Source organism: Perna viridis, chromosome 11 (assembly GCF_037379345.1).
Source record: "Perna viridis isolate PV_CMFRI_1.1 ecotype Kerala chromosome 11, ASM3737934v1, whole genome shotgun sequence".
Lineage (NCBI taxonomy): Eukaryota > Metazoa > Mollusca > Bivalvia > Mytilida > Mytilidae > Perna > Perna viridis.
Genome location: NC_142455.1, coordinates 12,607,654 through 12,621,053, shown reverse-complemented (window position 1 = coordinate 12,621,053; position 13,400 = coordinate 12,607,654). Strand labels below are relative to the sequence as shown.

Here is a 13,400-nt window from a genome sequence, read left to right as displayed (position 1 = left end):
ACAAAATGTAGTCAGTATATTTTTTCACTTATTTCCTTTTTATCTGAATATTTTCAGAATCTAAGAAATCAAAAGTTCAAAACATTAATCAGGGGTTGGAACAACATCCATTATTAAATTATCAAATTTTGCCTGCCATACTCTTACAAATGGCAGTACAACTGTATTAGTAAACAAATGATATTTTATTGCACTGAAAAATCCCATGGGCTGCACAATTTAATTCTGCTGCATCACATTATTAACTTTTACATATTTATTACGAAACTTATTAAAAATAATCTTCACTATCCTGGAGACACCAGGGAAATGCTTCATTTAACGTAATTGAGTCACAGTAGGACATGCTAAAAACTTTGTTTTAATGACCAAACTTAAGAGCTGCAGAAAATTTTCAACAAGTTTTGACAACATCCCAAAATACTCTTGGCAAAGTTGGCATGCTGGGAAGTACATTGGCTTCTCAATTGACTAATGCCGGAACCTGCTTGAAACCAAGGAAATAAATTCTTTCTTAAATCCTTTTCTGATCCTTAATTAGGCCTCCCTTTGATCAATGGCTTAGTTTGACATAACTGTATAATTAAATTATCTTTAACCAATGTTCTTTGGGTATTAAAGTTTTGATGTTATGTTTAGTCAGCAAAATTTTGTGTATGATTTGGTTTTCTTTAGGTCATATCTTCAAATTTTTCATTTGAACAATTTGAGTGTGTTTTTTTTTGTTTTATGCTTTTTGTTGTTTTTTTTATTAAGGAAAGGCTTTTCTGTTTGTTTGTCAGATTTATGCATTATTAAACTCAAGTTGACTTTGATATCAAATTCATGATTTGTGTTCCTTTTCTGGGAAAGGGAGGTGCCTGGTTCGTAAATTACAATAATAATTGAAAAGTCTTTGAACCAAATTTTTTGCCGGTTGACTTTAATATTAAATTCATGTTTTGTGGGGAAGGGTGCTACATGGTTTGTAAATCACAATACAGTCTTTGAACCAGACTTTGTGTGTGTGTTATAAGTCTCTCTGTCTAAGAATCAGGCAATATGTTGAAGAAGAAAAAAAAAACCCAGTCTTTATTGTGATATCCAAGTATTTATACCTTATAACCACCAGAAATAAGCATCAAAGTATTTGTAAAGTTTGCCTTTTAAAGATATTGATGGATCAAATTTTGTTGAATTGCAGTATGAAAAAATGGAGGGAAACTTTTAGGACACTTATTTATCTACTGGTATGTAAGCAGTAAAAAATATCAACTCACAGATGCTTCAGGAGAAGTTTGAATAGCTTTTCAGTTGTTATCTAGATATATTGAATACATTTGAGGCATAATATGATGTGCCATCCATTGCCTAATTCTTACTAAGAATGCTACTTTAAGTGGAATGCTAGTATTAGTCCCCTATCAGCAACTTTTGGTGAAGGGACATAAGGTTTGTAACTCCCATTGGGGTCTTTATTTTGCCACGCAATACTTTCAGAATATTGAGTTGTTCATGCAACAGTAGTGCTCGTAGCACAAACTAAAATTAATGTCATATAGTGCAGTGCTAAAAATTATAGCACTGCAAAGCACAGCACTGTAATGGTCTGCAGTGAATACTGGGTTACTATAGCAATCTTGTTTTTATGAAAAGATTGATAACAGCTGACTAACTATCACAAAAAAAAATTCTAACTTCTCGGTTGGTAGTTAGTGTCTTTCCTTGTGGTTAGTTCTACTTGCCCCTGAAGAAGGTAAGGCAGAAAATTCGAGCCTCCCTTATTTGTTTTATTTTGTTTTAATTGTATTTTCTATGTATTTAGTTCCTTTTTACCATTAAAATTTCAATTATTGTAGCTAGAGGGGTGCTATGAGTGCAAGTGCACCCTCTTTTTTGGTTAAAATATATAAAATTCTTGGAGAAAATCGGATACGGTGTGTACCCTATCAAAATTTCTGGCTAGGACACTGTTTTCACTTATTAAGTAGCACTCCAGCTAAGAATCATACAAAATGTGATTCCTGCTCGGAAAGCCTACATATTTTTATTTTTGATATTTTGTTTAAAATGCTGTAGTAAACAGAAATTAACATTTGGTTTTTTGTATAACCCATGCTCATAGGAGATAAAAATTGTACAGAATGCACTGTAGAATTCAAAATTAAGGGAGATAACTCTGTAAATGACACTCAAATACAATAGAATCTACTGGATTTTCAATGTTGATTATCTCCTAAGAGCAGGCAGATTTGAATGAATAAGTACACATTTCATAGTATAGACCCATAAAACAACTTACAAAAATAAAAATATGTAGCCTTTTTTGGGGTGTATCACATTTTTCAGATTTTGCATGATTCTTACAAAGACTGCTACTTAATATGAATTACTTGGAAGTGTTCTCTAAAACTGATGTGGGGTCTTCCTGAACTTAAATCATGAATATTCTGCAATTACAAAAAGGCAATGAAAAATCAAAGTGGATTCAATAATTTCTAAATTTACTGTTGTAGCATAAAGCAGAAAAGAAAAATAGGACAGAAATCTTTTGAAGTTATACTTATTCTCCCTAATGAAGTGACTTAATTGAATGTATAAAAAATGCTGTCTCCAACTAGAGGTCGATAACTTATTATGCAGTAACATACAATAAACTCAGAAATTTATGCATTCTATGAAAATTTTGTCTACAAGTTGATGAAGTTGCCAGGGACATTTTGGAAAATATGTTTTTATAATTATCTTTTAGTTTTCAATTGAAATAATTTCTATGAATCTATATCACCTCATTAAGCAATATACCAGAGATTGGCCCCTTTGTAAAGGGTCACATTCCTTGTATGTAAGAGTAATCAAGGGAACCAAGGTTATAGCGGTAATCAAAAGAATGTAATCCAGGGACAAAGACCAGACATGGAAAACAGACATACACAACAAAGAACACAAAGTAACTAAAATCATACATACAAAGTAACAAAAAGTAAATGAGCAACTCGGACTCCACTGAAAACTGGGAGCATGGACCAGGTGCACCAGTAGGGTAAAATGTGATTATTTCAAACTTGATCCCTATGCTTACCAAAACCTTCAATGTGAATGTTATGTTCCTGGTAAAATAGTTATATTGAAATTTTGAAGAAAGCACTGAAGCCCGTTCTCTAGTTATTGTCTGGAAATTTTTTTTTAACATTTTTTGTTTGTCCAGCATCATAACTGTGGAATATTTCATTTTTCTGTTGGTCAAGGGCTATAACTCTGGAATGAAAACCCTCATTCAAGCCAAATTTAAATCACTTTCCTCACCACTGTCCTTTGATAACCATAATAAAACCTTCTTTGATGTGTTGTAACTTTCTTATTAGGAATTTAAATGGAAGATGTACATGGAAATTGATGAAGATGAAGAAACAGAAGAATTTAGTGCTATAACATATGTCAAAGATGTCTCATTTACCTGGACAGATAGGTTTCCTCATAAAATATCTCATGTAAGTTGTACAAGAATGTGTCTGTTCCTGAAACCTAAAAGCATCAGGTTATATTATTTTCAGGTTAATTTTGTAAAAAAAAAAAAAAAAAATCATAGTATGGACAGTAGGGTTTAACACCCCAAAAATGGAAACCATAAGATACTGGTGTAAGATAAATCAATGTTCATTTACATTCATTATTTTGTAAAAAGTCCTTAATTATTCCATTAAAACAATTACCTGAATAAATGAGCACTGGTATGATACATTTGTATATAGAAATTGTTTTGCATCACTTCATTAAAGCAGGAGGGGAAAGGCAATTAAAATTGGTCTCAGTCCAGTCACAATTTGTATTCACCAGATAACTCTTCTATGATTTGAATGAAACTTCACATGTGCAAGCTTGATTGATAAGGACAACACTTTTGTCAATATTTATGATCAGTACTGTATTATAGTGTTTTGGCCATTGATACTAATACAGGGAAACCTGTCTAAACTTAACCTCTTTTTGGACTCAGTTTGGACAGGTGATCAGTCAGCCAATAGTTTGGACAGGTGATCAGTCAGCCAATGTTGAAATACATTTAAGGAGGTAGACCTAGTGTAAGGGACACTGATCTTACAAAACGTTTGTATTCAGCATTTTACATCAATCTGGTGTAAGCATCAAAGTAACTTGGACTGATTTCATTCTGTTTCAAATATAAGCTTGATAGACTTTGGGGAAGTTGAATATGATACAAACATATTACTGACTTCAGTAGTTATGTCCCTTACCCTAGGTCTACTTCCTTAAATAGATATAAAGGGACTTTAAAATGTGACTGATTTACACAGGTTTTCAAATTACTCAGGGTCTGGTTTAGACAGGTTCCACTGTAATATACTTACTTTTCACTTTCAGCCTCCCTTTATTATGGAGAAATGGGTGACTGGTGCAGTACCTGATATGACCGTTGACTGTCTTGTCAACTTTGAGGTAAATAATGTGTTCCTTTTTGTCTTGTAAGGGTATTGATAAACAGTGGATTTACTTAATGTCACATTTATATACTGTAAATGGTCAAATTTTTGCGACAGTTTTATTTTCTCCACTTTCGCTATAAAGACTTGTAACGCTAATGATAAACTGTCAAGAATATTTCTTAAGAATGTCATAATATGACTTTGGAAACGATCATGCATTTAAAATTTTGTAAAAATAGATTGATTGCAGAAATTGTGGGAAAAAAAAGACTGTGTAAAAATATAGCAATGTACAGTATCAAAGAAAAAGGGGAAGAGGTGCAGGATTTGTGTAAGCTCAGTTATTGTTTTAATCTTCTCATTTGATGACATATTTTATAGGTTCATTGCCAAAAATAACATAGATTGTCTTACCCCATATTTCTATTAAATATATGACTAAAGACAGCTGGATCAATGACTGTGGTAAAGTTACATGTAAATGTAATCACAAATCCACAAAACTTTCAGGGGTTGAGAATAGAGGGGGCCATGGGCCATTTTCCCCATCTAACAGCAAATGTCCTCTAATATTTTAAGAATCTTTGAAAAAACCTGAAAATGACCCCTTCACAAAATTCCTTCCCAACCACTGAATTACTTTTAACCAGAAGGAAAGTATACTTAAATAGTCAGTAGTACAATTCTTGAAATGAAGTGTATCTTATCGACATTTTTTTTATTTTTAGAAATCTGTTCTTAAGCCAAAAAGGATAAAATACCAGCATATACTGGATCCCAAAGGAACCAACTCAGGTCAGCAGGTTGTGACTCTTACTCTGCAGCAAGTTGAAGCAGTGGAACAAGTTGAAAAATTCTCACCATCACCCAATCACAATGTTCACCAGAGTAAGAGTGCACCTGATTTAAAAGGAGTCTGGTCCTTGAGGGACCAGTTCACTAACCGTACATTACCTGAAGGTAGAGGTGAGTCATTTATCAATAAGTTAGGCACACTTGTGATAATTATTGTCTCACTACAAAGTTTTGGATGCCCTAAAGTGATTATTCTCTCTGTTCATGTTTACATCCATAACAAGCTGTGCCATAGAAGTATTTATGGGTATATGCTATGGTTGGTAACCTTTGATTTTGAAAATAGTCATTAAATTTTCGATATAATTCATTTACACCAGAGCCCTGAGAGATGGAGTCATCTCTTGACATTTATTGTTGTTGACATTTAAAGATTTAGTTCAATGTACAGATTGAAATAACTGAGTTGTCTAAATCTGGCCCCAACCATATAAGATTGTCAACTACAGTTATTTTGATATATTTTACTCAGTACACATGAAATTACTTACTTTTCTATTTTCAGGACCAGTTGCCAATTGGTCTTCAGTTGTCTCTGGAAGGAAAACTTCTGCCTCAGATTTATTCTCCGTGCCAAATTTAATCTATCCAACTCCAAAACCAATTCCTGGAACTCCACACCAGTTGTATCCGACTCCTGGATCTCAATCCTTACAGACATTTGCTTCTTCATCTCCACAGAGCTCTCCAGGGATCCTGTCTTCTGGTTCAGGGTCAGGATCTGGTTCAGTGTCTACTGGTTCTAAGAAGTCAAAATCAAGAAGGGCTTCAGGTTCCAGTACTGAATCTGGGCAAGATAGAAGTCCAGGCCAACATTTGTCCCCTTCAGCATCAGCTAGAAGGAGTTTGACCTATGACCCCTTTGATAGACAGAGAAACCCATCTGGAGAACAGAGAGGAGCAAGGGTAACCTTTGCCATATCAGGGTCAGATGAATCTGCCAACAATTCAGGGAGTGCAGAATCAGGATTTAGTGAGAAAACAGAAAAACATACAGCATCATCTTATGCTGATGTTTGTAGTAAATGTATGGAATCTATGGAACATAAACCAAGCAAAACTCAGAGGAGCAGAGGTCATCACTTTGGTTACCAGACCCAAAGAGGTCAACAAGGTCACCAATCAAGGCCAAGTAGGGGTCCTTTTAGGGGAAATAGAGGTATTCAAAGACCACAAAGTGCACCACATGGAAGAAGATACCATGACAACAATCGATTTGAAAGTTACAGAGGTCAAAGAGGTCGAGGACAGAGTCCAGGTCAGAGAGGTGATCGAGGTCATGGAGGTCGTAATCGTGGAAACTTAAGACTTAACAGTGGGCATTCTAAGGACAGGAGGTTTAATATGGCAACTGATTATCAAAGAAGTTTTAGTGATCCAAAACCTAACATTGACAAGATGACAAGTAGTTTGAGTTTAGATGATAAATCACGGACTAGCAGTGCAAGACTGAATCCAGGTCATCAAGATGAAAACAAAGGTCAGGGTCCCCAAAAGCAAAGCCAAGGTCAAAGAAGGCCAGATCAAAAATAAAGATGTACATAAGGTGAAGATTCTTTGAAGGGTACAATTTGCATTTATCAGGGATAAAGCTTTGGTTATTTTCAAAATAGTGATCAAAATATGTATTAATTGTGCATTTAGTTTAGTGTGGAGGTAGAAAATGTTATCAATGCCAGAGAAATGATCAGGATATTTTGGGCTAAAACAAACCAATTATGGAATGATCGCTTTCAGATACTCTCAAATAGCTCTAGTTAGATTTTTTTCATGTTTGATGCTCTTTTATTTGGACTTTCACTCACCATATACTCTCAATGTCAAGTCTTTGAACCAATCAGATTATACGTTATTTTTACATTCTGTTTAGTTGTTTTTATTTGTTTGGTTAATTGTTATTTTATACTGTTATACCTCTTATTAGTTCAGGTGCACTGCCATACATGGTAAAAGGGTAAAAAAGGAGAATTGTAAAAGAAAACAAAACCAAATATGTAAACTGGAACTTAGGTGTACATAGACCTAAAAAAACACAAAAAAACAAAATACATGTATGTAAATTACAACTTATATTTGCATAGATATTGCATTTTTTTCTCTTGTTAAATATTCAAATCTATCAGTTTCTTATCTGAAAATTAGAACAGCCAATAATTTTGCACATGAAACACTTTCTACAGTGGATCTTTTAATTTTCACAAGGGAGATAACTTGAGTCAGACTGCATGTAAATTCTTGAGGAAAATATTATGGAAAGCAAGCCAAAAAGTAACTTCAGGAAAATCTGCCTAAACCAGATCCCCTTGGGAGTAAATAATTTGTTCAGTTTAGGCATTTGTTTTGGTTGACACAGGTTCAAATTTATTTAAATTGATTTCATGAAGTGTCTGCTTTATACAGGTTAGTAGTTTATTCAATGTCTGGTTTAGACAGGTAACTAGTTTATTCAGTGTTTTGTTTAGATGGGTAACTGGTTTATTCAGTGTTTGGTTTAGACATGTTACTGGTTTATTCAGGGTTTGGTTTAGACAGGTAACTGGTTTATTCAGTGTTTGGTTTCGGCATGTTACTGGTTTATTCAGGGTTTGGTTTAGACAGGTAACTGGTTTATTCATTGTTTGGTTTAGACAGGTAAGTGGTTTATTCAGTGTCTGGTTTAGGCATGTTACTGGTTTATTCAGGGTTTTGTTTAGACATAACTGGTTTATTCAGTGTCTGGTTTAGACAGGTAACTGGTTTATTCAGGGTTTGGTTTAGACAGGTTTCACTGTATTTGATCATTTATTTTAGTGGGACTATCCTGTTTATTTTTCCATGTGTATTTTTTACTTTTAGCTTTGTATTGTACAATTTGTCCTTCTCAAAGACTTCTGTGGCCTAATGTTTTGGTCATCGGTTTTTCCTTTGATATTGCCCTGGCTTTTGATTGCTACCGGTGTTCTATAGATGTTTGTCTTGTCCCGAAATGCATGAAATATCCACAGGATGTTAAACCATGATCAATCAATCAACCCATAGGTGTTTATTGTTTGTACAAATCATTTCTTGCAAGTTGAAGTATTACTGTGATTCTGTGGTCTTGACATTTAAATCATATAAATAATTTTTAGTGGATATGGTACACTTAGGGTTTTTATTTGGTCCCTACTTATTTTTTTTCTTTCCAGTATTTACAAATTAGAAATCAGTGAGACCTCAAGTTGTTGCCAAGCCTGCTATATTTTGCAATTAAAGTAGATATATATTTTTTTTCAAAATTGTCATGCTTTTGACAACATGGATTCATGTAGAGTCAGTAAAAATACTTAAGTAGTACTCCAGCTAAGAATCATGCAAAATGTGATTCATGGGTAAAAAGCCTACATATTTTTATTTTTGATATTTTGTTGGAATAGCGATAGTAAACAGAAATTTACATTCAGTTCTTCATATAACCCGTGTACTTAGGAGATAAAAATTATATATGCACTGTAGATTTCAAAATTAAGGGAGGTAAATGACACTTAAATACAGTAGAATCTATTGAAATTTTAATGTTGATTATCTCCTAAGAGCAGGCAGATTTGAATGAATAATTACACATTTCATAGTATAGACCCATAAAACAACTTATAGTCGGCGTCACATAAATAACATACTGTTAAAATTTGAATAAAAATATTTTCTACGACTTTATTGACACCTACCGTCGTTTAAATTGTCTTAAATGACTTGCTCATTCGTTTAGCCAAACGGCTTCTCCCTAAACATTGAATCGTTAAATTCCGGTCAGATTTTAATTCTAGGTGGCAATATTTACATTGTAAAAAGTCGGCCATGTTTACAGTGATCGGGTTGCTAGGAGATGTTGTTTACGTTTAAATGGTTTGTCCAAAAACCGAAGAACCCAGAATGCAATTCGGCGTTATTTCGGATATCTCGGATTTATTTTACGCGAACAACGTATAATACCGAGAAGTTGATCAAGCAGACGATTGTCACCGGAGTTCGACGGGAACTTACGCACTTCGTTTGTAAACAAATCGTCCCGTAAAAACCAACATGGCGGATATTAGTATGGGATTTTCCCGTAAGGATTTGTTACGCATGATTTAAGCTAATAAGCGACTTGTTTTTGAGAAGCTGTTTGGCTAAACGAATGAGCAAGTCATTTAAGACAATTTAAACGACGGTTGGTGTCAATAAAGTCGTAGAAAATATTTTTATTCAAATTTTAACAGTATGTTATTTATGTGACGCCGAGTATAATTACAAAAATAAAAATTTGTAGCCTTTTTTGGGGTGTATCACATTTTTCAGATTTTGCATGATTCTTACAAAGACTGTTACTTAAAATACGAAAAGATTACAAGAATCTAAGTTAGTGAGGGAATTTTTATTTCACATTCAAAGGGTATAATACATTCTGGTTATGGGAAATTTAAGAAAGTCAGTGATTATAACTAGCAGCCTATTTATATAATACAGACAATTTACAAGTATTAGCAATTTTTCTCGGAGTTTAATACTGTTATCTAGCTATTAAATGTTTACTTGGATTAAAACATAATTTTTCATAAAAGCTAACGGAGGGAAGGGGCAATATCCACTCTAGATATACACCCTGTTTAAATTGAAAGATTGTGAAAAAGACATTGAAAATACCAATACAGGTCAGGAAAATAGCCCTCTTGACATAGTTCAACCTACATTGAAATTAAATCTTATATCATAAATTATGAATAATTATCATTATTGATGCTAAAAAAAACTTAATAGCTTTGCTCCTCATAATTATATAAAATGAGGTTTGAAATTATAAAATTAAAGATAATCTGAACTCATAACAACATGTCTAGGAGACTAACATTTGTACATTTTAATTTCTTCATGACAGAGAGAATAAAATAATGTGGAGTCAAACCATGTCATTAACTCATTTTTCACCATTTTCATATTCCGCTTGTCAGGCTAATTATTTGCATTACTGGAGATTTTTTATGGAGATTATTTTAAATTTCACTCATAATACCATTGAAATCAAAATCTGTTTGAAACTAATCACAATACGCCCTAAATGATTTGAAACTAGTGGAAATCGTATTCCGTTGCTTTGAATTTTTTGTACCAAAAGCCACAATTATCTAAATTATTGATTATTGTAATTAAAAACATGAGTTTTGACAATCCTTTAGCTCAGGAGATGGGCTGTCAGATAATTTGTGTCATTACAATGAAATTTTGACAAATTAATCAATTTTTGTTAAGATTTGTACAATCATTGATGCTTAAAGAGAAAGAGGTGTCTAACGGGATATATATATATATATACAGAAATAACATGTTTTAAAGTTGATACTTAAAATATCATAGTGAGCTCAATATGGGGAGATGTGAAGTTCAGTCAAGACATTGTTCAAGCACTGCTGATACTTTGTAGTATAATGACAGTAGCCTGAGATAGAAACAGGCAAAAATCCAAGGAAATGCACCTGATGTATGCCCCCCTGCCTAAAAATGGACAAAATATGTTATTCTTGCATTAAATCTTGATTTCTCACCAATTCTACCCCAACATTTTCTTGCTTCACTTTGCTTAGCTTTTAATTTTATTTACCCTCCCCCTAACCTGACAAGTATGACCCCTGAAAAGCTATCAGGCAGTAAAAACAATGAAAAAAACAATGTAGTTATGCAGTAAAAATTTCATCTTACTGCATTTTTTGAGTGGGAACATCACCAATACATTTATTGTGCTAGAAATACTGGCCCATGTGTACAGGTCAAAAGACAATGGCAAACTTTCAATTTACTCTGTACACAAGGGGATTTTTCTTGTGTGATTGCCATTTGCCCAAAAATATTACACAAGGTCCTATGCTAGGAGTGTAATTGCATCCCATTTCAACATTTCAAGGCTTGGTCTAGACCTCAAACCCACCCACAGAAATTCCCATTACCCCTTCCAAGTGAAAATTTGCTCAGGGAAAGTTACAGCAACGGAAACATTTTCTAAAATGATAGTGATTGGACATTGCCTTTTTTGAAATTGCTTATGTTGTCAGGTTTTACTTATGGTGAATAATTGGTCTTAAATGTTAAGTGATTTCAGTCTAAGAATATTTGGTCAATAGCGTTGTCCATGCTATATACTCATCAAATATAGTAACTTTGCTCAAAATCCCACACAGACATTATTGGGACTCTGACTTGAAGGCCAAAGTCCTACACTGACATTATTGGGCCTTTGATCTGAAGGCCAAAGTCCCATGCAGACATTATTGGGACTCTGACCAAAATATTTCTCACTGTAATAGTCATATTTAGAATTTTGGGTGGAAAAGCAACAATTTAAATGATTGATATGATTGGTCAGGTACTCACACCTATGATTTTTGTTTCAAAGAAACTTTCATCTCCAAATAATTGGGAGACATGTATCATGCTTTAGCCCAGATGTTTATTCTAAATTTTTAGTGTAAGTATTTGTAAGAATCAGGCATAATTGGAAAAATCTAAAACATTCATGTCAAAAACCCGACAATCGGACAATCAAGGATACTTTCTCTATTTGAAAAGACCATTATTTGATCTCTGCATCACTAGCTTTGCTCAGTAATTTTTCAATTGAATTTTAGAAAAATGAGGTTTTTGACAGAGTTATCTGCCCTTGAAATGTTCATTTTCATTTCAGTGAAACTGCAACTCAATGGTCCAGCATGATATGGAAAATCTTGTCTGTTTTCCTTGATTCGTTACATTATACTATCAAAATGAGGGTTTTTTTATACTGTGTTTTACCTACTGCCTGATTCTTACAGGAACAGACACTTAAGCAGTACTGTGATACCTGTATTAACCGTGAATAGAAATTAAAACCCGTCTACACCAGGCACAATCCTTTTGTATTTTGAACCTGAGTACTGTGAGGCACCAACCCTTACCATTTTTATACTGGATGGAAGGGGGGGGGCATTGGCTGGTATTTAAAAAAAAAAAAAAAAAATTGAGGAAAGAAACTTTTTTACTTAGACACAAAAAAATATTATGGTTCAATATTACCCCAATTACTTCACAATGTAGATTTTCAAATAAAAATTGTAATTGTGGCTGCTGCTGAAAAAATTGTTCCAACTCAAAATAAAATCCCAGACCCCCTCAAGAAGAAAATGGTCGGTGCCTAAACTGTGAAATTTTTGTGACAGTTACGAAACTATTAGTATGCAAAAGTAAATTGATTACAAGAGTTGCAGATATAAGATTGCACAAACATTTCTTGGTTTACAAAACACTAGTCTATACCTGGTGAATTTTACAGTCAAAATACGTTCAGGGTAAACAGATTTCACTGTGTAAAAAAAAAAAATATTGTAGGTTTTTCTTGGAGATTTCTAGGAGGTTTACCTACCGGTGCACCTGGTCCATGCTCCCAGTTTTTAGTGGAATCCGAGTTCCTCATTTCCTTTTGTTACCTTGTATGTATTACTTTGGTTATTTCATGTTCTTTGTTGTGTTTGTCTGTTTTCCATGTCATGTCTTTGTCCCTGGATTACATTCTTTTGATTTCCGCAAAAAATCTTGATTTCCTTGATTACTACACATAATTATGGTGGAAGAATACCATAAGAAATTTTATTTAAATTACTCCAGTTATCCTTCAATGATGTTGCTGATTCAATAAAATATATTTTACATTGACATATGTATGAAATGAAAAGTATATTAAAAAGATATTTACGATAATTTATAAAGAAGATATTTATGATAATGTTATGAAAGCTGTTTATTATGAAAATGATTCAGCATTGAAAAGAATGAAATCATTTATAAAAGATAGATAAAAAAAGGCGTCAGTTTTACATAAATTATATATCTTTATACAGTTAAAAATATGTTTAAAAGGTGTCAAAATGTAAAAAAAAAAAAAAAATATTGTGATTGAAAAAATAGAAAACAGAACACTACAGTGGAATCTGCTTTATCTGACACTCAAGTCACATGACTTACGTTGAATTCAGGAATTATTGTAATGTTTTTATTGCAGAAATGTGACCAACTTCAATTTGCAGTAGTAAAAATTGCAGTATGAAGTTTGACTTTCTGAAGTGGGATTTTTTTCTCAAAGTTTCAAAAATTATAAAT

At 33.2% G+C, this 13,400-nt stretch overlaps 1 protein-coding gene across 1 annotated transcript in view; it reads left to right on the top strand.

Annotated features, from left to right (window-relative positions):
- Window positions 1–7,142, top strand: part of LOC148603022 (mitogen-activated protein kinase kinase kinase 20-like) — a 45,843-nt gene extending 38,701 nt beyond the window's left edge. The window contains exons 18-21 of the mRNA XM_088551279.1: window positions 3,345–3,470; window positions 4,363–4,437; window positions 5,153–5,390; window positions 5,785–7,142. Of these exons, the coding sequence (XP_088407405.1) occupies window positions 3,345–3,470; window positions 4,363–4,437; window positions 5,153–5,390; window positions 5,785–6,812 (1,467 nt within the window). The 3' untranslated portion in view covers window positions 6,813–7,142. The remainder of the gene's footprint in view (window positions 1–3,344; window positions 3,471–4,362; window positions 4,438–5,152; window positions 5,391–5,784) is intronic.
- The last annotated feature ends 6,258 nt before the right edge of the window (window positions 7,143–13,400 follow it).